The sequence below is a fragment of the Sphaeramia orbicularis genome, chromosome 4 (assembly GCF_902148855.1).
Source record: "Sphaeramia orbicularis chromosome 4, fSphaOr1.1, whole genome shotgun sequence".
Lineage (NCBI taxonomy): Eukaryota > Metazoa > Chordata > Actinopteri > Kurtiformes > Apogonidae > Sphaeramia > Sphaeramia orbicularis.
In genome coordinates, this window is record NC_043960.1 from 18,012,464 (window position 1) to 18,039,991 (window position 27,528).

Sequence of the window (27,528 nt, forward strand, 5' to 3'; positions counted from 1 at the left end):
CTTAAAATAAGACATAATCACCTAAAGAGTAACTTTTCAGTGAGATATAAGAACTCATTTTCAACAGATCTTGAAAATCTTATTTTAAGAAATCTTACCAAGATAATTTTCACTTGTTCCATTGGCAGATTATTATTTTTTGCTTAATTCAAGATTATTTTACTTAATTCAAGCAACAAAATCAGATTTTTTTTTTTTTTTTTTTTGCTTGAATTAAGCAAAAAAGGTAAATTGTTCGTGTTCATATTCATCATCACTGGAATCAAGTTCTCTGTTTTGTGCTGCATGACCACCTGCCCATGCACCAGTGTCTCTCCAGGTATTTTACTTATACTTAAAGGTTAACTGTGTATACTGTGTATGTGAACTAATGCTATGAAATGTGTGGGTGTAGCCTAAATTTTTAAAACGTTTCTAATTTTATGAATGCTGGTATTTTACATCTTACCCACGGACAACAGTTGAAAAATAGCTTTTTTTGCTAATACTGGCACTTTTACAGAAATGTTCATTAATGTGTTCTGTCCTAGATAGATAGATAGATAGATAGATAGATAGATAGATAGATAGATAGATAGATAGATAACACTGGGTTACAAAAAAATGTTTTTTGCAAGTTGTCTAGGTTTTTTCAACTGAATTAAGACCATTTTGCACCGCTAAATCCAAAAATGACATCTGTTTTTCTCAATCAGGTCAGGTTTTTTTTGCTAATTTGATTTGAAAAATTTGATCCTCTCACAATCTGCGCCCAAACTTTATCTTGGTCACCAAGTTTAATACCAAAATAAGATTGGTAAGCACACTTCATGAAACTTGTGACTTGATTCCTGTTAGGTACAATGGTGTATTCACCGCAGATGGAGCAGAATACGTCAGGCTTATTTTTGCAAGATCTTCTAGTCGAAGCCATTTCATTCACCTGTAATATTAAAAAAAACATTAATCATAAATTGGCAAAAGTAAAATCTTCAGAACTCGTTTATTGCAAGAAATTTGAAAGAATTTTGTATTATATGATGTGAAAATGCCCATAAATGTAAGCAAAAATGTTAAAAAGCCAATATGTAGCATAGTTCAGAAAGTTGACCTGATTGAGCAAAATTAATGTGATTTTTGGATTCAGCACACCAAAATTATCCTAAATCAGCTCAAAAAACTTAAACAATAAATTTGTTGTTGACCAGTGTAATCGGCCAATGGAACAAGTGAAAATTATCTTGGTAAAATTTCTTGAAATAAGATTTTCAAGATCTATTGTCTAAAAATAAGTTCTTATATCTCACTGAAAAGTTACTCTTTAGGTGATTATGTCTGATTTTAAGTGTGATGAGATATTTTGACTAGAAATGAGAAAAATACACTTGGGAAGATTTAGATTTTTTCCAGTGTACTCCTTTAAATAGACCAAAAACATCTATACATGGAGATAATTTACTTAATTCTACATTTTTAACAGTGTAGTTGACATATCACAGTCATCATGGAGCTATTAAAATGGTTGGTCATTGGTAATGAGTGAACCAATAGTATTTTTATTAGCAAAGGACATAATACATAATATTACATACATACATAATACATAATATTTGTCACTTAAGTTTTTACTGAGTCTTAAAACCGCAAAATATACTGGTTGAAATTTCTGACATGGAAAAAAGAGGTGTTTTGCATTAAGGCTTGTTGATACCAAAAATTCAAAGCATTCACTATTAGACAAGGTGGTGTAAAGTTTCCACAGCAACGACGTTCCTTGCTTCCATTCTAGCTGATATATTTTCAGCCTTTCATTGTTGGATATAATACAGATACATGAATGACAATAACGGGTAGCTGTCCAGTAATGGAGAAATGCAGGTTATTTGGGAGAGTGTGTTGAAAATGAAAAGAAATAATACAACAAAAACTGTAGAAGTGCATTTTATTCTTTTGAGTGCAGACCATCTTTTGTGCTTTCAATGCATTGAGCAGAAAAGCAGGTGAGCACTCTGACTAGTTTTCTAAAGTGACTTTGGAGTGAAACGTGGTCGTTTAATACACTGGTTGACTCACCATGAGGATGCAGTCGACAAAATACCTGTTTTTGTCGTGTTGTGTTTTGTTGTGTCCTTTCCATAGCCACAGGAATTCTTTATGAGTGAAGCTGCTTTTCGTTTCATAACCTCCTTTTCCGTTATGTAAGTTGTCAGGTTGAGGTAGATAACTGGCAGAGATGGCTCCTGCTTTGGTTCTTTGACTTGATCTAGAATTATCGTGGTTGGTCTTGGTGGTTCATGTTGCCAGGGTTATTTCAGATTCCATAACTCATGTTTTATCAGACAGATTTTCAATGGTTTATCAGTTTGACATGGAAAGAAAAGTCACCCAGTTCTCATTTCTAGTGCTCAGCTAGGGTTGAACCTGTGTATAAAAAAAATATTACTTTTTACATGAAGCCAAACATTGGATGGAACTAGTATATCCCATTTTACCACTAGATGTGATACTTCTACAAAGCAGAGGAGAGGAAATGAGACTACCAAAGCCCATGATTAAGGGTGTACTGTAGTAGGGCTTGCTATGTCTGACTAATGAAATAATAAAGAAAAATAAAGAAAATATTTATTGAAAATCATTGTTTAATCTTTAAAGCAGCATCGTTAGGTTTTATAAAGCTTTTTTTCCTATCTACTGCATCACCTCGATCACTGTTCTTTGTTGGTACAGTTTTACTCATGTCCCCTTTTATATCCCCATATCAATCTGGAGCCTCTACACTGGATTCACTGGGCAAACCGGGAATTGAGCCATCTCTAATTCAGATGAAAGATGATGTGCTTCAGTCCATCTTGGTAACATGATATCACACATCCTGCAATATGACTATTGCACATGTGCACAGTGCAATAATAATGTTGAAATGATATGTTCATAGAGGTCAGTGGTAGTGAGTTGCTTCCTTTAGTTGCCCTTCCAGTATTGATCAAACTGCAAAAACATAGAATACATTGAAGACAAAAGGGTCAGCCATTTCTCTAATCCAGGGGTATCAAACTCATTTTAGTTCAGGGGCCACATACAGCCTAATATGATCTAAAGTGGGCCGGACCAGTAAAATAATATAAATAACAGGATAAAAACTTAGAAATAATGTAAACTCCAAAGTATTCCGTGTTTTTGAGTAAAAAAAAAAAAAAGTCAAAATTCCGTAATGAAAATGTTTACATCTACGAATTGTACTCGAACATAACATGAACAAATATGAACAATCTGAAAATTCTAAAGAAAAATAAGTAGAATTTTAACAATATTATGCCTCTGTTTATCATTTACACATGTACATTATAACTTACAGATTAGAGTGGATCTACACATGCACCAAACATTTAATAACAGGCAGAATGTTATTAAAATTCCACATATTTCTCTTAAGACATTTCAGGTTGTTCATATTTATTTTGGTTGTTGACATTTTTTGTAAAAGGGCTAGTCTAAATGTAAACATTTTTGTGTATTTGACTTTTTTTGCACTAAAACAAAGAGGAAAATTTGTGTTTTTCATTATTTATAAGTTATTATGATAGTATTTTACTGGTCTGACCCACTTTAGGTTGAATTGACCTAAAATGATTTTTACATCCGTGATTGCTAATATATTCAGTATAATTTTTGCATTTCACACATTCATCCCACAGGCCGGATTGGACCCTTTGGCGGGCCAGTTTTGGCCCCCGGGCCGCTTGTTTGACACCTGTGCTCTAATCTGTTTGTGGAGCATTTATAGTCGCGGAAAAAATTATTAGACCACCCTTGTTTTCTTCAATTTCTTGTTCATTTTAATGCCTGGTACAACAAAAGGTACATTTGTTTGGACAAATATAATGATAACAAAAATAGGTCATAAGAGTTTAATTTCAGAGCTGATATCTGTCCATTTTCCATGGTTTTCTTGATAATAACCAAAATCACTTCAGTTCTTACATCAATAGCTATGGCATTGTACTGACAAAAACAGTGCTTTTAGGCATTGCATGTTTTCTTTTCTGTCTGTTTTAGTCACATGATACACACAGGAGTTAGTACTTGATTGCAAAACCATTGTTTTTGATGACTTTTGATGGTCTAATAGTTTTTTCCGTGGCTGTATGTTGTTAGGTGGAGTTAATATCAGAGGTAAGCACAGAAAACACAACTATAATGACAGGATTTCAGCAGGGAAACGGCTAATGATAACACTAGAGGTAGACCAATTTATTGATTTTTTTCAATATCGGCCTTAATTTTTTTTTGAAAGCCAATATTTGATCAGTAGTAAAAATGTTATAAGATATTTGATCTGACACCTATGTGGGCACACCTTGAAGTTCAATAAATATTTAAAGAGTACTATGCGAATGTGTATTAATAATTTCATTTGTATTGCTGCATACAAATCTTAATTACCTCCGCCAAGGAGGTTATGTTTTTGCCAGGGTTTGTTTGTTTGTTTGTCTGTCTGTTTGTTTGTCTGTCCGTTAGTGTGCAACATAACTCAAAAAGTTATGGACAGATTTGGATGAAATTTTCAGGGTTTGTTGGAAATGGGATAAGGAAGAAATGATTAAATTTTGGTGGTGATCGGGGGTGGGGGGGCCCACGGGGGGGGCCACTGATCGTTAGTGTGCAACATAACTCAAAAAGTTATGGACAGATTTGGATGAAATTTTCAGGGTTTGTTGGAAATGGGATAAGGAAGAAATGATTACATTTTGGTGGTGATCGGGGGGGGGGGGGGGGGGGGGGGGGCACGGGGGGGAGCCACTGATCAGCCTTGGCAGAGGTATGCGCTCTCCGAGTGCTTCTAGTTATCTGACTGTTTCAATTGTATTTTATGGTCAATATGATTTAAAATAAATAAATAAATAAATAAAAAGAAAATTCAGCCTTAAATATCGGCCTAAAATACTGGCTGCAGATATTGGTCATCGGCTGACCCAATTTTAAAAATCGGTATCAACCTTAGAAAAACCCTTATCAGTTGATCTCTATATAACACTGCATTTGATGGCAGTAGGTGAGGTACTGCTTATATAAGCACACTGAGATGGGCCATTTCACACCACTGTAGTGAGACGGTTTTGTTTCTAACAGAGAAGTTCCTGTGAGGAACACAGTAAAACTTATTTAGGAGATGTTTATTGAAAGTACAAGCTTGGAGAGCAGACATCGCCCATTTGAAGAGACTGGCAATTTTAGCAAGCAAGTCTGCAAATACATTGATGTAATTGTAACATTTGTCTAAACCATGCAATAAAGAAATGGTGTCTCAAAATTCTATGATAGTTTTGTTGTGAACCTATGACCTGAACTTGATTTCATAATCACAAAAACGTCCACACGCTGTTCCCAGATCATGAAACTCAATAAACTCAGGCTTATAAACCTTAATATCTCCACATTAAAGATGACAAACTCAGATGTTTGGCATTTTGAGGACACAGATAAAATGGTAACATTTCAAGAGGGGAAATATGTGTGACAAGAAAAAAAGATATACCTTTGCATGTAATGTTGAAAGTTTCAACCTCAAAAGCAGTTGATTTTGTTTGATTATAAACAGCTGAAAATATGACAGACACATTTAGGACTTAACTTCTATTTACCTTTGCAGAGCTTTGGAAAACTTTCCCAACACACTTGAAGTTTGTGTTCATAAATCTTACATGCCAAACCCCGGTTTAGGAGGTTTATGATGTGTAAATATATGGAGATGAGCTCATATTAAGCATTAATTCCCAACATTTTCAGATGAAAGACAAAAACTAATATGTAGCTAATGGTTGGGAATCAGTATGGATTTGCATTTGAATTGCTTCTTAATTTTTTTTTTTTTTTATTAGGTTTTTTTTTTTTTGTGTGTGTGTGTGTCCAGAGTTATTCAGACCGCATTGGAAATGAGGAATTTAATAGATGCAAATTCATGGGCTTCGCTATTGGAGGCCTTTGGGATTAGCCTAAATGACCTAAACTGTGTTGTGAGCTGTTATCTGTGCTCATTAAAACAGCCTCACCATCTCATGTGGTGTCGAGGTGCTGCACTTAGGGAAAAGTCAGCCTGAATAAATTGCTAGAGATGTAAAATGAATGCTTATGCAATTCCTCAAGTGCAGCACTTTCTGTGTTACAAGTGTTTTAATTATGTGCAAATGCTTTCTCATATTATAGAAATAGATGCGGTGGCGGTATAGTAAATCAGATTGCAGCTGTATGTTGTCATTGACGCTGAAACTCCTGGAATGTGGGTTGAGTGCTGGTGGATGTATATTTGATGGTGAGGCCATATCAGACAGGAATAGACAAGCTTAGAAGAGAAAAGTGCTCTCTGTCATTTTATGCCGCATACATCCAGCCCATCATGCCCTGTGTGAAATCTGTTAATCTGCTGCAATAATCGTCTCCATGGAGGTCAACCAGACGGTATATCGGGCACTCTTACGTTTTACATATGCAACACAGTCAGCTGTACATTACAGACATAAAAAAACCCTCAAAATGTAAAATTGAGAGTCAATAATATTCATATACTTCAGAAAATGACAGCAAGATTGGTCAATATTTACAATAATACTGTATAAATATGTACCAGCCCATTTTGTTTGCTTGTACAAGCTTACATTCAGCATTTGTATTCAGTTTAGTTTCTCAATATACATTTTTTTCATATTTGTCACGTAGATTGCTTGACGTCCACCTGAAACACTGAAATACTGAAATACTATACTATGCACTATATAGACAAAAATGTAACCATCAGCATATTTTTGTGTAAATAAACAAGATAAGGTATCTTCCCTGATGAACCAGCCCACCCTTACCTCTACCAGTATATGTGTAATACTACAGATTATACTGGTTTGTACTGGCATGTGTGTGGTACTACTGATGGCCAGATACTGGGCTCTGTTCTTGCATTGAATTATGGGATATTTATGCTGGCAAAGTCCCCAGAACTTGCACACTGTAGTATTTACCTGAAAATCATTTGTAATTTACATATTAGTGGTTTTATCCCATATTTTTGGACTTACTGAAAATTCTCACATATTGCTAAAGCCTACTACTAATTAGAATTTGACAGTCAAAGGTCATTTTTAATAGAACTTTCCTTTTTTTTTTTTTTTTTTTTTTTTTTCCCTGGCCCCCAAAGTGGAGGCAAGGGGTATTGTTTTTGGTTAATTTTGTTTGTTTGTTAACACTCTAGCAACAAAACTATTGGTTGAATTCATACCAAATTTGATTTATTTATTGCCAGTGACCCAGAATAGATGTCATTACATTTTGGGAACAGTAGGTCAAAGTTTAAATTTTTTTTTATGAATTTTTAAAAATCTTTTCATTTTCCCTTTTACTTATAATGGGTGAAATTTCAAATATCTGTAGCAGTAAAACTATTGGTTGAATTCATACCAAATTCAATTTATAGATTGCCAGTGACCCAGAATAGACATGGTTACATTTTGGGAAAGATAGGTCAAAGTTCACATTTTTTATGATTTTTTTTTTTTATCTTATCTGATAATGGCTGAAATTTCACGTCTATAAAAACATCAATTTTGTTTCAATTTACTTCAAACTTGGCACATACTATATAAAGGCAATTGATGTGCTGACATCAGCACACAAATAGACATGATGACATCAACTGGATCGATGCCAAAATAAGCTACGATATGTGGGAGGGGTGGCGTTTGTTGTGCCTGGCACCACTTGTTTATTTTTTTTAACTCATGAATTTGTGTACAATTCTAAGTGCACTCACAATCAACTTGTTCTCATTCCATATCTTTTATTAAATCACAACTTATCAACTTGTTGGTTGATATTCGTTTAACCCTTTCATGCATGAATTATGAGAACCTTAGTCAAGACTTGTTTCCCCCGAGTATTTTTTTTTCGTCTTTAGGCATGAAAAAAACAGTGCGATTGAAATTTTTTAATTAACCTATTTTTCATGGAGTTACAAAAATGTCCACTCATTTGGACAAGGTGTGTTTAAGTTTTGAAGCAAAGAAACATGCATTTAAAACTCATCATCAGAAAGTGATATACTGTGTGAAAACTATGAAATAAAAACATTTTTCTTGCAGCTAATCTGATGTTTTCTCACATTTTAACATACTCTGATACTAGTTATTACTCAGTTCATGGAGATAATATGCCAAAAAAAAACTTCTTTGTGTGAGAAAACTGTTAATTACAGTCTAATAACAATTAGTAATAAGTGATTTACACTCAAACATGTTACTGGGTCAAAACACAGTAATGTCCTGTCAAACTTTAATTGATTGCCACTCCAACATTAAATTCAATATAAAGTAGCTCCTTGTTTTGGATAATCCCTTATGGTCCAACTAAAGCAAAAATTAATTTAAAAGTAAAAGTGTGGGTCATTTAGCAACACTAATCTGTCAAATTGTCTCTAAAATGTCTCGTCAGAGAGATTTCAAATACTGTGTTTTGACCCTAATGCAGATCAGGTTTATCAAGAACGGGAAAGCGTCCACTGTGTTGGTTGATATGCAAATAAAACAACAAAACCCATGAATATAGAAGAGAACAGCTGTACAATAACTGTCCACTGTAGTGACCACTATGCATGAAAGGGTTAATCAAAGGTTCTGTGACTAAAGGAGGAGACTTTAGCATTGGGGTGTAGATGTGTTATGATGTGGACCTCAAGGGGGAGGGCTCGAATGGAGTTCTATGGGAATAAAGGGTGGATTTCAACGTTGAGATGACCTCTTTTATTTTATCTGTACTTCTGCTCCTTATCCATAGACTACTATTTTGACCCCTGGTAAGATTTTTGTGAGACAGGTGACAGCTTGAGGTGTTTCAATACACTAGGGCCCATTGTTGGCAGCATTTCAGCACATTTCGACATAAGTCCTTTTTTTTCTTGAACTTGTTCTCAGCTTCCTGACGCTGTTTTACAACTAAAAGTGGTGTGATGCTTGACTACTTTCATGTAGCCTAAAGTGTTTTGTCTTTTTTTTTTTTTTTTTTAAAGGAAAGGGCAACTAAATGAGAAAAGACATGGTCAATATCAAGTTATTCCAGACTAGCATCAGAGAAAGTCAAATCTGCTGACAAAGATGAGGCTGACAGCGGATTGATTGATGGAAAATGCCGCAAGTACCTGGGGAAACATGACAGATAAAGTTCAGCAAAGTATCTACATTCAGATCGGATTTAGGGGTGACTCACTGCAGACGCAGCACGTGATAAACCCAATAAGATTTTTGTTTACACCAGCAGGGAATGACATTGCAGATGTGCCAGAAACTTTGAATTTATGCCGCTTCAATCGGGAGCACAAGGTCAGTGAGAGAGAGTTTGAAGGACTGTGAAAACAGCAAACCTTTGGTGGCACAGGCCAAACAATTGTTAGTGTTTGGTGCTCTCACAGTACCGTTGCTCTTTTCCTGCTTTCTTAAGTTTCGATTTCTCACTTCCCTGCACTGAGCAGATTTCCCGTGAGCATCAGTATCTGAAAGCAGAATTAAATCTGAGCAAACAGCGTGAATCTGCCCCACCTCAGTGTGGAACTCTTTGTGACTTGGGCACTTGTTCAGAAATCCTACTGATAGTTCCGGGGACATAGAAATTCAAGTATGCAATAACGTTTCAACATTTTTAAATCATTTCCAGAAATGAGAAACTCCAAAATAGAATAATAAATACCTACAAAATAAACACTGGTGTTTAATGACCCCCAATACATGCATGTATCATACACTCTGAAATTGAGTTCATGGGGACTTCAAGTAATAATTAATGCAACAGAGGATTATTGTATCAGCCACAAACATACAGCAAACAGCCAATGCAGTGAAATGTCCACAGACAGAAACAGACATACTGACGCTACTTTGAGCAAATGGATCTGAAGCCTCAGTGACAGGTGGTTCCACACAAGTCAATTACAGCCCACTTTAACACAATACCAGAGGATGGAGGGAGGGGGATTCAGGCTGATATGCAATGTCTTTTTTCTGCATGTGAACTTTGGCTGAACAATATGACGCAATATTGTTTTATTTTTGTCAGAAATCACACATTACCGTGTATTTTTGTGTTCAATTTTTCCACAAGCTACAGACAGAGGATAGTTTGTTTACTTCTTTACATACTTTATTATAATGAATATATATGTATATATGTATGTATTTACTATGAATCTGGTTTTGCTGAATTGAAGTTCCTATTTCTGAGTTAAGTTTGTATTCGATTTTGTTTGCTGTTATGATTCAGTGTCAGATTTGATATTTTTGATGGTGTTTGCATTTTGTTTTGAATAGTTGTTTTAATTTCTCATATTTTATACATTTATCTTTAACATCTTGTTACTTGCTTTAACATCAAATGTAGAGGATAAGGATCTATGTTAATAGTTATGCTTTCATTTAGAGGTAGACCACTGTATCGGCCCGCAACATATTGGGCTGATATATTAATTTTTTTCAATATCGACCATTGATCTTAATTTTTTTTTTTTTGAAAGCCGATATTTTGATCAGTAGTAAAAATGTTGTAAGATATTTGAACAGGCACCTATGTGGGCAGCACTTGAAGTTCAATAAATGTAAAGAGTACTATGTGCATGTGTATTATTAATGTCATTTATATTGCTGCATAAAAATCTGGTTGTTTCAATTGTATTTTATGTTTATGTGTTTATGTTTACGCATTTGGCAGACGCTTTTTTCCAAAGCGACTTACAGGGGAAAACCAATTTTACGGTCAATGTGCTTTAAAAAAAAAAAAAAAAAAAAAAAAAAAACGGCCTTAAATATCAGCCTCAAAAATCAGCTGTCAATATCGGCCATTGGCTGATCAAATTTTAAAAAACTGGCATGGATCTTAGAAAAACCCATATTGGTCGACCTCTACTTTTATTACTGTATTATTACATTAATATGAGAGTTGTGTTTTTCTTGCCTTAGAGCTGTTGGCATCTGCAGAGGAAGTGTGTTGCCTTTACACAGTAGCTCTGAGTGGATATTTTCTTCTACATCTACTGTTACATATTACATCTGAGTTTGACCACGGTTCATATCCCCTTGACTAAAAATCCCAGAACTGACAACACTTTTTGGATCCACCATACAGGACTTTAGGGCAGGATATTCACCATTAGATGTCACTAAATACCACACACTGAATTTTTAGTAAGAAACAGGTATTTCCATGTGCTTATTTGAACTGTTTATTCATTTGAATTCTGCTCTGTCGTGATATTTACCCTTCTCTGGTTATGAACTGACCTTTGCCGGGATGAGATGTTGGTGTTATTGCATGAGAACATAAGCGCAGCTCAATATATTTTTTTGAACACCTCACCTGTGTTTGATCTGCAAACACTTCCCTGTGTGTTTCTGTATTGACTCTGGTTTCCTGCTGCCGTGCTGTTGTTTGACAGTTCTCACACCTCCATTAGAAGCAGTGGAGGTGATGGAGGCCACCTCCGCCTGATCTACAGTGTGTAAATTGACTTTGACAGAGGTCTGCCGACGACCAGCACTGTTTGTCATTTTCTGTGACAAATGTGTTCATCATTAGTGTGACACGTTGAATTGGAGTGGATGGAGATGGCTGCTTTATTACTATGACTGTAAAGAGATGAGGTAAAATGGGTTTACCTCAGCACTTTGAAATGTTTTTTTCCATGGTTCAGTTGATGGCCCTGCCCTACATTCACAACAGGACCTGACCTTTCCACTCAGATTTATTTATTTATTTTTTTTTTACTGCTTTCCACAAAGAAGCTTTACTTGATGTAGCTTAAGTGCCTCTCACTAAGGGATTTAATGTAATTAAAGTAAGGGAAGAGTAAAAATACAAACTATAAATGTAGGTTAGAGCTAATAACTGGCTTACATTGTAATTAAATGTGCAGAATAACAACCAATGATTATCGTCCTTGACAAATAACGTAGCACATTTTTTGCTTTAAGGCTACACAAACTCAAACTGAAAACACCCAGAGGAATATAAAACAGCTAAAATTGCTGGATCAGAAAAAAACAATAAATCAGCAATTTTGGTGTCCATCCACATGATCAGTTTTGACAGTGTGACAGGGCACAAACAAAACCCCCAGAAGACACAGATGTCCCATACAACATGACAAACCTCTTTTCCCAATTCTCAAGTTATAGCTCCTCGGGTCTTTGCCTTGACTCCTCAGTGATCAAAGCGAGGACCCAAGGCAACCATGCATCGAGCATTTTTTTCCATCTTGTCCTCATATTGTCCTCATATCATATCATATCTTACACAGTTATGAGCAACAAAATTAGCGTGCTCAGTGTTTTTCAACCTTGGGGTCTCCTGGAATCCAAATGGAGTCACCTGAAAGTTCTAGTAATTGACTAAAATAAAAGTAAAATCTTACTAATAAACATATGGTGAGTTGACAGACAATCACAATACATTAAAGACATGACAAACTGTGAAGCTGAAACTGAAGCATTGTGGTACTGTTTATCTTTCAAAAGTTCATTGTGGTCGGTTTCAGATGCTGCAGCTCTTTCATAATTCATAGTTTGAGTTAATGTTTGTTCAGTATTAATTGTCAGCCTTGTCAATCCAAGCTGGACTGACTGTACATATCCTGACTAAGGAAAATAAAATTCTCACTTTGTGCAGTAATCTACACCTGGCTTTTCTGCCTCTGTCCATAATAATATACATTATATAGACTAAATGATGTCTAAAATTAATGTTTAGTTGCAACATAGTATAGCAAACTATTACATGATCAAAAACAAATTAGTGGTGCAGTGGTTAGCACTCGTGCCTCACAGCAAGAAGGTCCTGGGTTCGATTCCAACTCCAGTCAGCAGGGATGGGACCTTTCTGTGTGGAGTTTGCACACCGGCTTCCTCCCACCATCCAAAGACATGCACTGATAGGTTAATTGGTTAATCTAAATTGCTCATAGGTGTGAATGTGTGAGTGATTGTTTGTCTCTATGTGTCGGCCCTGCGATGAACTGGCGAGATGTCCAGGGTGTACCCCGCCTTCACCCGTAAGTAGCTGAGATAGGCTCCAAGCGACCCCCGTGACCCTAGTGAGGATAAAGCGAGTTCAGAAAATGAATGAATGAATGAAACTAATTAATTTTAGCCAAAAAAAAAAAGGCTCAGTTTTGCATGTCTGGGGTCGCCAGAAATTTGTGTTGTTAAAATGGGTTCACAAGCCAAAAAAGGATGGGAACCACTAGTGTAAGGACAATAAAGTCAATTCTGTGTAACAACATGATACATGATACAGATTTGAGGATGTATCATACATCCTCGAATCTGAGCTGTCATTTTAAGTAGATGTCAGTTAAATCTGACGCGTGGAACAACACTGTTATTTCCATAGTAATGGAACACTGTATTTTATGATCTGACAGATGGGTCTTTATGTCAATTTGTGATTAACTTTTAATTCAATATACAATGTGGTATAATATCTCAGTAGGTGATGTTTGGATGTCATCTTTGGTTATAGGTTTGATTATTATAAATAAAAAATACAACTGAACACTGAAGAACACTCTCATTTTTCTCCTGCCCCTGCTGTGGTTTGTACAATCCAAACATACTGTAGGTCTGATCTCTAAACAGACTTCTGCAAGACTTTCTCAAAGCTGTGACTGAAGATAAACCTGTGCATCCTTGGTCATAGCCTTGGTTCTCGATTCTCAGTACTCCAACTGAGGTATTCTTCACCAAGATAAATTTCTGTGTCTACATTTAGCATTGAGCAGCCAAGGAGGTGAAAGGGAATTGAATAGAGACTTTAGTGTTTTTAGTATTTCATGATGTCGTAGAAAAATGAACTTTGATTGACATACAGATGAAAATACAAACAGGAGAGCTTAAACAAAAAGCTTCTTTTAAAATCAGAAATATAACAAAGTATGACGGCATCATTAATGAGTTTGTTACTTATTTTGATGATTAAACTGATTAATCACTTTGTAAGTTGTACCTCCTTTTTCTTTTTTCATCCGTCAGTAAAAATTGTAAATATATTTACTTTACCTCCATTTAGACAAATGCATTATATCCTCCTAAGACCCAGCAATGCATTTTTGTCCTCTGTAGGGGACAAGAGTTTCACAGCTTTACTTAGAAAAAAAAAATCCTGTCCACTGCAAAGGACATTCCATAAAACAATAAAATAAAAATAAAATTTTTTTCTGACAAACTGCTGCATTAAGCTTTTTCCAATCAAGACAATTATTTAATGTAAAAAAGCCAAAACGTTCACTTTCCTGGGTCTCAGGAGGATATCCATTGCACTGCAGTAGAGATTTTCAGGGTTGTTTTTTTTTCTTCAGAAAAGGCTAATAATCAATCACTTCTTATATATTATTAATCAGGCTACGACTTCTTGCTTTCTGACTCCATTACATTCACGTCTGACTTCTGTAGCTTTTCATTGGAATCGTCTGAGTTTATGAATATCCCTTTAAGCTGTAAACTGTCATGGCTTTAACTTCATGTTGGGATGAATGGTAAAGTCTTCATTAAACATGGCTGTACATAATCTCCTTCCTGCCTCTGGACATGACTCGTCAGACTGACTGACCCTCTTCATGTCCCGACAAATATTTGAGGGGATGTTACAATAACTCTGCTTGCCTTAATCCCATTCAAATATTAATACGCTGTCTGTTTGTCTGTCTGTCTTCTCTCTGCAGTATGAGTTCAAGGTGAAAAACATCAAGAAGAAGAAAGTCCACATTGTGGTTTCTGTAGACGGAGTCAAGGTTACTCTGAGGAAAAAGAAAAAAGTGAGTACTATGTTATTTCTTCTCAATGTGTGCATTTTAATGTGGGTGGACATTTTTTTAAGTAGAATTTTTCTGTCGGTGCCCTCGACCACGATGCTGATGAAGATCTAGAGTTGGTCCCTGGTCACCTTCAATGGCAGCTCACTGCTCCTCATATATGTGAATGCTAATTCCAAATGCTAATGCTAGGTACTGTGTGTGTGTATTTGGTGGATGATGAAACGTAGAGAGCGAATTTCCCTATGGGGATTATACAGTCAGTTAACCTTTAACCTGTATTTGTCAAAAATACTGATTACATGAAAACAGAGGGTTTCCAGCTATTTGAATATTTATTTGTGCACATTTTGTCCACAAGACAACAATCCAATACAACAGAAGTAATACATACATGCATATTTATTTATTTATTTATTGTTTATTTAACCCTGTAAAGCCTGAACCATTAAATCACTGACAGAAAATTCCAGTTTTTTGAAATTGGAGCCCTTATTGGTCCTTCTGAACAACCCAAACATTTTTTTTCAAATATCAATTTCCATGTATGAGTTTCAAATTTGTATCATATTTGATACATCAGGTCTCAGTGCTTAAATATTATTATTTTTGAACAAACATAAACGTAATATAACACAAACATGTCCAATTCCTTTTCAAAATTGGCAAACTTCTGCCTCCTGACAATCTTGTAGCGTCACTGGAAAGGCCTCTGGTGAACGAATTCCTCCCCCCGTTGGATTATCCGTGTATTGCATGTATCTAATTGTATACATCAGGTTTTTCAAGACAAAAAATTTCACAATGATCATGTAGAGGGCTTCAAAACTCATGTATTAAATATGATACGTTAGGCGTTATAGGGTTAAACATGTCAATACCTACAGATAACATAAACAGTATAGAAGAGACAGTCTGAGCTGTTTTCTGATTATTCCACATTTCTCACATGTATAAGTCAGTGTATTACCTGCAGGAGATTAGTGTCAGCACCAAAACGCGTCTGGGTTTTGGTGCCAAATATAGACACAGTGAATAATAAAGTTACAGTCTGATATTATTGTGGGTCTGCAGTTTTAGGTCCACCAGAAACAATGGTTTGTCTGAATGTACATTACATACAGTTTATTGCATAGCTCCATAATCTTGCCGTCTAATGATCAAAATATTTCCAAACACGGCTTTTTAGGTGCTTGAAGTGCAAATCGCTCTCTCTGTACCCAAGTTGGGCTGTGAACTTTCTGCCATCATTAGCAAAGGGTTGTTTTTTTAATCTTTCACTTCACTTCAGTTTGACCTACAGTTCACTTTAAACTATGCTCAGTAATGTAACTCCTGTCTGTAGTGCATCACCAACAGTGCAGCGGATATATAATTGGAACTATATATGGAATATAGAGTATTTGTTGAGAGTCCTAAAATGAACCATGTGTGAAAGTGTGTAAAAACATATGATTGAATGAATGATGTAAAGTTACCAAACAGAGCAAATGACGATAGTATTATGACAATTTTATTAATTGTGCAGCCCTAGTAAGGAGTGAAAGTAAAAATTTGCCAGAAAAATAAGTGAAAACTCTACTTAAGGACAGTACCGCAGTATTTTTATTTCATCACTTTCTACATCAGCTCAGATGACAATATGTATAAACATTTTTTAAAACAAATGCATGTGATGACCATTTCACTTCCTGCTCTTTTTTTTTTCTCCGATATTTTTCATTGAAGAAAAATAGAACACTTCCAATCCCAGAATTACAATTTACTTTCCCTCTTTTTTTCAAGTAAAACATATATGCATATAGAGACACATTCACATTTATACTTATATACAGGGTGGGGAAGCAAAATTTACAGTGAACATTTAGTTGTTTTTTCTCAGCAGGCACTACGTCAATTGTTTTGAAACCAAACATATATTGATGTCATAATCATACCAAACACTATTATCCATACCTTTTCAGAAACTTTTGCCCATATGAGTAATCAGGAAAGCAAACGTCAAAGAGTGTGTGATTTGCTGAATGCACTCGTCACACCAAAGGAGATTTCAAAAATAGTTGGAGTGTCCATAAAGACTGTTTATAATGGAAAGAAGAGAATGACTATGAGCAAAACTATTACGAGAAAGTCTGGAAGATACTATTAAAGAAGAATGGGAGAAGTTGTCACCCGAATATTTGAGGAACACTTTTTCAGGAAGCGTGTGAAGGCAGTTATTGAGAAAGAAGGAGGACATATAGAATAAAAACATTTTCTATTATGTAAATTTTCTTGTGGCAAATAAATTCTCATGACTTTCAATAAACTAATTGGTCATACACTGTCTTTCAATCCCTGCCTCAAAATATTGTAAATTTTGCTTCCCCACCCTGTATATATACACACATACACACACACATATACACGTGCATACAAATACAACAAATGAAAGAGCACTCTCATTAGAGTGTGGCAAAAAAAAAAAGAAATTAAATAAAATTAAATGTATAAGAAATAATAATAAACTAATTACACCCCCACCCCAAACCCTTCACTTTCTCCTCTTTGTCAGATGGATGTGAATATTTATAATATATAATTGGAACTATATATTGAATATAGAGTATTTGTTGAGAGTCCTACATTGAACCATGTGTGAAAGCATGTAAAAACATATAATAGAATGACATAAAGTTACCAAACTGAGCAAATGACAGTATTATGACATTTTTTTCAGTTGTGCAGCCCTAGTAAGGAGTGAAAGAAAAAACTTAAAAAATAAGTGAAAACTCAACTTAAGAACAGTACCTCAGTATTTTTACTTCATCACTTTCTAGGTCAGCTCAGATGACAATATGTATTGAAAAAAAAAATGGATGTGACGACCATTTCACTTTCTGCTCTTTGTAAAATGGATGTGAATATTTATTGTAATATAATAGTCTAAGTACTGCCTTATAATTACCTTAGTAATTGTAATACATCTGTTTGTATTTACACAAAAAAGGGGGGAAAAAAAGCTTGAACAGGGGCTAAAAGAACAGTTTCTAAACTTCAAAACTAACTCATATCCATTACCTTTATCTTGTATGCAGCAGGAGAATGTCATAGATCCTTGTCTACATTAGATGAGATAGAGTTAAGAACAGAGAGATTAGACGGGAACACTAATGGCCTGAGGGTGGATGGAAATGTAGAGGACAAGACTGGCAGATATTGAGAAGTGAAGAGAAAGGATGAAAAGAGGAGCAGTTTAAAAAAAAAAAAAAAAATTGACAGCGGAACACCAAACGAATTGGAGTGAGTCAGTGCTGAGGCAGGAGGCAGTGGAAGTGTGTTTCCAGGTGTGGTGAGGCTGACAGCGCTAATCCACAGAGACACACCGGAGTTGACTCCACCGCCGGGAATCCCAGGGTCTGACAGGAGGGGAGAAACAGTGGATGGAAACAAAGTGAAGCTCACGTACTACGGCTGTCAGTTGTCTTTACCGCAGCTTTTTCATCTGAATGCATTAATCTAGACCGGAGAACGTTGACTGTCATTCTGTGTCCACTAAAGCATAATCTGCACGGTCAACTGTCAGGGAACCTCCCAGTTAGCATTAGCAACTTTATTATCCGGTGGTCATGGCTCCCCTGCAGATAAAGTGCTTTTTTTAGTGCCAGTTATTTATTTATAGTAAGTAAGTAAAGGAGTGTTTTTTAACCTTGGGGTTGGGTCGCCTGGAATTCAAATGGGGTCACCTGGAATTTCTAGTAATTGATAAAAATGAAAATAGAAATTTACTAATAAAAAAATATATGGTGAATTGAGAGAGACAATACCAATACATAAAAGACATGACAAACTGTGAAGCTGAAGCTGAAGCACTGTGGTACTGTTTATCTGTCAAATGTTTGTTGTGGTCGGTTTCAGATGCTGGAGCTCTTTCATAATTCATAGTTTGAGTTATTGTTTGTTCAGTATTAAATGTCAGCCTTGTAAATCCAAGCTGGACTGACTGTACATATCCTGACCGAGGAAAATAAAATTCTCACTTTGTGCAGTAATCTACACCTGGCTTTTCTGCCTCCGTCCAGAATAATATACATTATATAGACTAAATATCACTAATAGCAAACTATTACATGATCAAAAACTAATTAATTTTAGCCAAAAAAAAAAGAAAAAAAAAGTCTCAGTTTTGAATGTTTGGGGTCGCCAGAAATTTGTGATGTTAAAATGGGGTCACGAGCCAAAAAAGGTTGGGAACCACTGAAGTAAAGTTTATTTGTAAAGTACTTTTCATAGATAAAAATCACAGTGTTGTACATAAAATGGGTGCAATAAAACAACATAAGAATAATTTCATGAAATAAATGAGAAGGACAAATCCATCAACCAAAGGCTTTCCTATATAAAAACGTTTTGATTTGTGATTTTAGGAGGTTTTCCATAAGCACTGGAATGCACCTAAGTACAGGTACATTTATCTTTATATAGAAGGTTTGTACGGGTGATTGAAATCCTTGAAAATGCTAGGATTTCAAATGTCTGGAAAGTGCTTGGATTTTAGTTAAGGTGCTTGAAAGTGCTTGCAATTATAACTCTGCTATGTGACTTATTTATTTATTTTTAATATTAACTCAAGCCAAGGTTACATACAGAGAGGTGATACATTTAGAAAAATAAAACTTTAAGTCAAAAAAAAAAACAAAAACCTGGTGTTCTCAGATTGACTCCAGGTACATTTTTATCTTAATCTTTGGCTCGGTGTGAGTGTGCCTGAAGAACACCAAGTGGCTTCCCTTTTGTTGGATAAAACTTTGTTTTCTCTTTTAATTTCTTAAGTTTTTCCTCTTCACCTAATTTTAGATGTTTATGGCATAACGCAATGCACATTATTATGATAAAAAGTGAAAAAAAAAAGATCATGAATCTATGTATGGATGTATGTATGGATGTATAGATAGATAGATAGATAGATAGATAGATAGATAGATAGATAGATAGATAGATAGATAGATAGATAGATAGATAGATAGATAGATAGATAGATAGATAGATAGATAGATAGATAGATAGATAGATAGATAGATAGATAGATAGAGTTTAAAAAGTTAAAAAACCACATTAAGAACACCCCAACACATCAAACACACAGTACAAAAGATAAAAACAAGTGCAACATAAAATAACTATAAAAACACTTTACTATTATTGTACTTACTATAAGTACAAATATAAGATAATGTACTTGACTATTCCATTGTATGCATCTTTCTGTTTCTGCTGTTCTTTCTTTTTCTCCACTGCATTAATCTGATAGCTCTTACCAGATGAATATTTTATACAGTGGATAATAGAACAAGCTTTTAAACTACAACACACTGTTTAAGGTTAAGTCAGTGTTTTCCCCATTCTTTAGTCGTCTGATGTCTTACAAAAAGAATATGTTATATGTGTTGGTTTTTAAAAGATCCAACAAGTTCTGTTTTTTCACCAGGGCTCCTCCAGAGTCTTCTGTTCCAGCATATATTCTAACACACAGACTTCTATAGCAGACCCTGAAAGATATGTTTTATCCATCCATCCGTCCTTTTTCTGAACTGGAACTGAACCCAGGACCAATGCACCACCATGTTGCCCCAGATACATTTTCGATATCAATTTTTCATCATAGCAAAGAGAAATGTTCGTTTAATGGTACAAAAGTTCTAATTTTCCAGCTCAAAGCAGTTTTATGACCTAGAAACAATAAACCTATTTTCCACAATGTGGTTTAAATTAACTTGTCTGTTTCAGGTCTTTAGTTTTGTATTTCAGCACTTTGGCATTTTAGCATGTATACAACAGGAAATGAAAAAAAAAAATACCAAGAGTTTGATAGATATAAATATAGAAATAACACTGGGTTACAAAAAAATGTTTTTGCAAGTTGTCTAGGTTTTTTCAACTGAATTAGGACCATTTTGCACCGCTAAATCCAAAAATGACATCTGTTTTTCTCAATCAGGTCAGGTTTTTTTGCTAATTTGATTTTGAAAAATTTGATCCTCCCACAAAATATAATAATTAATACCAAAATAAGATTGGTAAGCACACTTTATGAAACTTGTGACTTGACTTCTGTTAGGTACAATGGTGTATTCACCGCAGATGGAGCAGAATACATCAGGCTTATTTTTGCAAGATCTTCTAGTCGAAGCCATTTCATTCACCTGTAATATTAAAAAAAACATTGATCATAAATTGGCAAAAGTAAAATCTTCAGAACTTGTTTATGGCAAGAAATGTGAAAGAATTTTGTATCATATGATGTGAAAATGCCCATAAATGTAAGCAAAAATGTTAAAATGCCAATATGTAGCATAGTTCAGAAAGTTGACCTGATTGAGCAAAATTAATGTGATTTTTGGATTCAGCACACCAAAATTATTCTAAATCAGCTCAAAAAACTTAATACATTTGTTGTTGACCAATGTAATATCTAAAAGCTACGCCTGGATGCCAGATGCACTTTTTATTTACCCATGTATTTTATTTTTATAATTATTATTTTTCTCTTGCTTTCTAACTTTACATTTTGTATATTTGTGTGTTATTGAAGAATAAAAATCCTCTTTAATTGTAAGTATATCGTACATGTGGACATGTAACACACTGAAATTAAGCCTCTGTATTTAAACCATCACTAGCTGCACTAGCAGGAACACAACCCACACTGCAGACATGGAGCAGTGGGCTGTCAGATCAGGCACCTAGTGAGCAAATGGAGGGTTAATTGCCTTGCTCAAGGGCACATCAGCCAGCAATTTCTCTGACGGTGCTGGAAATTAAACCGACGACCCTTTGCCCACAAGCTGCTTTTCCAACCTACTAGGACATGGCTACCCTCCAACATTAATTTTCCATTATATTGCACATAATAGCATCAGTGTCTTTTATACAAAAGAGGATTAGGACCACTGGAAAAAAATAAATAAATAAGGTCCAATCTATTTTTTGTATAATTTTGAGAACAAAGTCAGAATTCCAAGATTAAAGTCAGAATTCAGACTTTTTTTTTCTCAGAATCTGAACTTTTTTTTCTGCCATTCAGGGAGAGTGTGACTTTCGCTTTCTGGCATACAGGAGGAGTGGCATTTTGTGCTCTTGATTTCTGTATCTGCGCTCTTTTTATTGTAGAATCCAATATAACGCCACACTAAATCTATCATTACATCAGCTTGCTGTTCTCCTCCTGCATGCCATAAAGCAGGGGTGTCCAGTCCTGGTCCTCGAGGGCCGGTATTCTGCATGTTTTAGATGTTTCCCTCTTCCAGTACACCAGACGGTCGTTATCAGGCTTCTGCAGAGCTGGATGATAGGCTTATCATGTGAATCAGGTGTGTTGGAAGAGGGATACATCCAAAACATGCAGGATACTGGCCCTTGAGGACCAGGATTGAACACCCCTGCCATAAAGTGATAGGGACACTCCCTGAAAGTCAGAAAAAAATAAAAAATAAAAAAATCAGAATTTGGACTTTTTTCTCAGAATTGGAATTTCTTGCATTTCTTCTCAGAATTTCTTGGAATTTTGACTTTTCCAGAATTCTGACTTCAATCTTGTAATTCTGACTTTAATCTTGGAATTCTACCTTTTCTCAGAATTCTGACTTTAATCGTGGAACTCTGACTTTAATCTTGGAATACTGACTTTGTTCCCTAGAATTCTGACTTTAATCTTGGAATTCTGACTTTTCTCATAATTCTGACTTTAATATTGGGATTCTGACTCTTTTCTCGGAATTCTTTTTTCCCTCAGAATTCTGACTTTGATCTTTGAATTCTGACTTTTTTCTCAGAATTCTGACTTTTTTCTCTGAATAATAATTAAAAGAAATATATTGGACCTTAATTTTTATTTTCTTTTTTTTTTCCAGTGGCTTTAATCCTCTTCCATAATTTTAAAATGTTCCTTTCTTAATGGCGCCATTCCACAGGTGTGATTCAGTTTATACCCTTGGGTCTGTTCTTTGTGTGAACAGTGACATAACTGATGTGCCAGAATCCATCAGAATGAGCATCCGTTCAGTGTTTGATGGGATTACTATTAAAGTGATCATTGCTCAGAGTCACATTGATGAAAGGTCAGTCAACGACAGATGCTTTGTCTCTTCTGTTTTGTTTCGCTCGGCTCCCCGCAGGGAAAACTAGAATGTCAGGTTTCGATGGTCACCGATCTATTTACATCTTTAAAAGATGGAGGTTGGACTGATGGGAGCCTGGAAGCTCCATACAGATGTAAATCAAAATGAATAATTCCGATGTGTTTATTTTTTGACATTTTGATTATGACATTATACAGGGAGATAGATTTAATCAATGTGAAAAGGAAAATGTGAATAAATGTCTTAAAGATGGAGAAGGTTTTGTCCATATGTATTTACCAGCAGAATGACAATCTGATGCAATTCATCATCAGGGGACAGACATCTATTTATTTCATCTTAGGTTATATAATCATTTTTGCCTTTCCATTACTTGTGATACTAAGAAAAGCTTCATTTCTGTGTTGAAAAGGTTAAGTTGTATTTTATTTTTTTCCTCAGAAGAAGGAGTGGACATGGGATGAGAGCAAGATGATGGTGATGCAGGATCCCATTTACAGGTAAGCTTTTCACAGAGACTCCTGTTCAGCTTGACTGGAGGTCCTGTTTGTTTTGTTTTTAATTTCTTATTAAAATTTATTCAATGCTTTCGGCTTATTGGGCCCTTTCCAAGTGAATTTTTAATCCAGCCTTGATTAAAACACTGCAGGACACTTAGGAAATGAACATCTTTTGTCTGTGTCACTGCAGCTGTTGACATTTTGGAAAAAGAAGGATATTGAAACTTGTAGAAAAACCTTTACTAGAATCTAAATATCTTTGGAAAACAGATTATCTATCAGGAAGTTTTCGTACATGAATATTTAACTCAGACTGTGACGTAGAGTTGTCGTATTCGGTCAGAGGCTGTAATTATTTAGAGGAAGCTGGGATATTGGATTTGGGATGAATCTTTTTGTGGCAGTAATGAAGGGAAAAAAAAGTCCAAATAAAAGATTAAACAACAAATAATACAAAATAACACAAAAGCGGCAGCTGCAGTTGGGTGGATTCAGTGGATGAGTCAGTCTTCTAACACTGACAGCTGACAGTTATTATGATGTTCAACCCTCATTGTGATTCCCACACCCACCTGCAGAAAAGGTTATGTGTTCAGTCTGGCTTTTTTTTGTGCATATTGAGTCCATGTCTCAGCAGTGTGTACATCAGGCCGCTTGCAATTATGGGCCCCATGAAAGCATGATCATTGTGGACCCTACAGAAATTGACCATCTTCTCAATCTGTTGGACCGGGCATGCATGCAGGGGGGTACGTGGAGGTGTGGTCCATAAACAACGTTAAAACAAAAATAAAACTTAACATACTTTCAACGTTTGCCTCCCGACTTCTACACGTCTCTTATGCCGTGTTTGCACTACGTGGAACCGGCTCGACTCGGCTCGGGTACCGGGTCCTATTCCTGGTGACCGTTTCCATTACAGGATACTGCCGACTTTACAGTACCTGGACGTCATAGCGATGCAGTGCGTTACTTCTGTGTCGTCTGCTCAGAGAGTCGCTGATAAACTCGTATGTTGTGTGTTGTCTCGTCAAACTCACGCTGAATTTTTACGTCGGAACCTCCTCGACAAACCATGGTGTAGTTTTGTGGGCTGACTTCATGTGGATTAACCTACCGCTATATTTACTGTAAACTTCTGCATCTGTTTTTTGTAAAACGGTGGGTCACAGAGACGACTCTCTGACCAATCGGTGGTCTGCAGTGTTTACACGTCACCTTTTAGTATCTGGTCCCCAGTCCTGGAACCTTGGCGGAGGTGATACCAAAAAACTAGTACCGGTTACCAGATTCCAGGCCCTTTTTCCTAATGGAAACGCAATAAAATTACATTAAAGTAATAGAGAATAAAACATTAAGCAAGAGGAGAGTGCTGAAAAGATAAAAATAAAGAAGGAAATTAAAACAGGAATAAGAATGTTATGAAAACAGCTAAAAACAGTTTTGACTAAATTAAAAATTGAATGTTAAATCAATCAAGTTAAAATTGTGAGTTGCAGTGCAGGTATTAGAGCTGAAAAAAGGCCTCTGTAAAAAATCCAACATTTATGAACTATATACTGTTGTTAAACTCTCACCCATGGTGTACTTCAGTGCAGCAGCAAAACAGCATATTTCTATCAGAATCACAGTATGACATTTTATCCTTGATATACTACACTGAGTGGTTTCATTGTGGAGGCTTGAATAGAGTCTCCACATGGACTGCCGATGTTTTTTTGGACCAGAGGCTCTGTGGTTGTGGAGGTGGATACAGTAAATCAACGTGTGGGATCTCTGACTGATCCGTCTTTTAAATTAAGGGGTTGTTAACTTAATTTCCAGTCTATCAGCTGCTGATGGGATGTGCAGTGAGTTGTTCTGTCACCTCAGCATCCCCCATAAAGCCTCTTGGGGTTAAACCGTCCTTTTAGAAAGTGGCTGCATTTGAGAGATATTTTTTGCATTTTCATGGTTGAAGTGAATGACAGATGGAGACGGCATCCATAAGGCAACGGTTTCGATTTGGACGTGTTTTAGACAGAACAGCTTGGGCTTATGCAATGTTTCCTGTTTGAGTTTTCGAAAACTGGTGTTTTTGAGACACAGTAGGCAACAAATGTTTGAGTGAGTTAATCTTTTCAATGTCTTTTCCTTCTGATGGGAGTTAAAACATAGTCAACATGTTAATTAGCAAAGTGTCAAGTGCAATTTAACATTTCACCTGACATTTAGCAGATTGTAATGTTTTTCCACCCAACAATCTGTAAAGATCTGTCCTTGTAATCCTAGTGAAGTGACGCCTCAACCTTATAATATATCAGTGATTGAAAAAGAAAGAGAACTATTGAACAACTTCTTCTTGGTAGTTCTTCACGGTTCAACTGGACTGGTTAAGCTCTTTTGAAAATGTTTTATCTGTCATCCAAGAGACTTTTTCAGTTCTGATGAGATGAGAGATGAAACGTTTTCAAACGAGCTAAACCAGATTTACGTCTTTCCTTATCACACGATACTTGGACTGCCATACTCAAACTGGTGAATTCAACCTCCCTCTGTGCACGTCACTGTTAAATACAGTTTAAGGTGGTACACAGGGCTCATATTTCAAAAGCAAAATTATCTTCCATATACAGTGGTCCCTCGTTTATCGCGGGGGTTACGATCTAAAAATAACCCGCAATAGGCGAAATCCGCGAAGTAGTCAGTTTTATTTTTTACAATTAATACATATGTTTTAAGGCTGTAAAACCCCTCACCACACACTTTATACACTTTTGTCAGACAGGCGTTAACATTTTCTCACATTTCTCTCTTGTTTAAACACTCTCAAAGTTCAAACCTTTGTAGAGTGTAAAAATAAGTACAGTATTATAGAATGAAACCAAAGATCAAAACCTGTTTTCAGGCCCAAACATTTGTCTGAGAAATAAAAAATATAAGCGTTTTCCTATAAATAAATATGATAGCTTTTAGAAATAACAAATTTAATTTTAATGATCAACCTACGAGGTTGGACACATAAGAAATTATTAATAGTGACTCAAGCATATTTTGCAGTTCCTCTGACCGTGCCTCTTCGTCCTGGCGCCACTCCACTGTAGCGTCTTTTTCCACTGAAGGCCTTGGTGCAGAGTGAAGAACATAGTTATGGGTAGCGATCGAATATTTATGTAAATTTGGCAAGCCGAATGCATTCTATACTGTACAGGAGACACGGCGTGGAGGAGATTGATTGACAATGGTCTACAGTCCCTTAGCCAATCAGGACGCAGAACACAATGCGTGGGTTCTCCCTTAGCCAATCAGGACGCAGAACTCAATGTGAGTTCATACGCTGTAAAAAAAAGCATGCAAAATGGCACTAAGAGCAGCGAGGCCGCGAAAGGTGAACCGCGTTATAGTGAGGGACAACTGTACCCTGATATTAGTCCATATGGTGTCAAATGCAAACATGTGGAAGCTTCTCTCATCCACATGTACTAGTCCTGTTCAAGCCTTAATAAATATTGGAGGGAAATCTTTCATACACTTTCTTGGCTGTTAAACATCAAACTAGAATGACTGAAAAGTAGATACTCACTTCAGCAATCAAATGGGAAATTCCAGAAAGTGTGGGGTCCCTTCCTAAAAAACACTCCAGACCATGTAAATGCTTGCCATTTAGGTGCAGTTTAACAACGCTGCTCACTCTGTACTTGCTCCTAGTGCAGGTTTCTGTTTTGATAGTGATCCTTTACTATGTCTAGTGCACTGGCAATGACTGAGGAGGGTTTATTTTATGTACAGTCTGTTGTTTGATCTGTTTTGCTTTGTTCTGTTTTTTTCTATGGTGCTAGCTGCGACTGATATACACCCATGCTTACTTCAGATTTTTGTAAGGACCATTCAGAACTGCACTTGTATTATACTGAGAAAACTTCAATAAAAAAATCTTGATTAAAAAAAAGAGCTAAACCAGTGCAGTTGAACTGAGAAGAACTACCGAGAAGAATGATGACCTGGGCAAATGAGAACCTACACAGACACACTAAACAACTTGTGGATGGTTTAATTTACGGGGCCTACCGTACATAATAAGGCCTAAATACACTGAGCTTACTGTGTACACAAGGATCAAATA

At 35.9% G+C, this 27,528-nt stretch overlaps 1 protein-coding gene across 2 annotated transcripts in view; it reads left to right on the forward strand.

The window, feature by feature from the left end:
• LOC115418049 (carboxyl-terminal PDZ ligand of neuronal nitric oxide synthase protein-like) overlaps nucleotides 1-27,528 on the forward strand; it is a 431,902-nt gene that overhangs the window by 142,127 nt on the left and 262,247 nt on the right. For both annotated transcript variants that reach the window (XM_030132357.1, XM_030132358.1), the window contains exons 3-4: nucleotides 14,720-14,812; nucleotides 23,368-23,426. In XM_030132357.1, coding sequence (XP_029988217.1) covers nucleotides 14,720-14,812; nucleotides 23,368-23,426 — 152 coding nt within the window. The remainder of the gene's footprint in view (nucleotides 1-14,719; nucleotides 14,813-23,367; nucleotides 23,427-27,528) is intronic.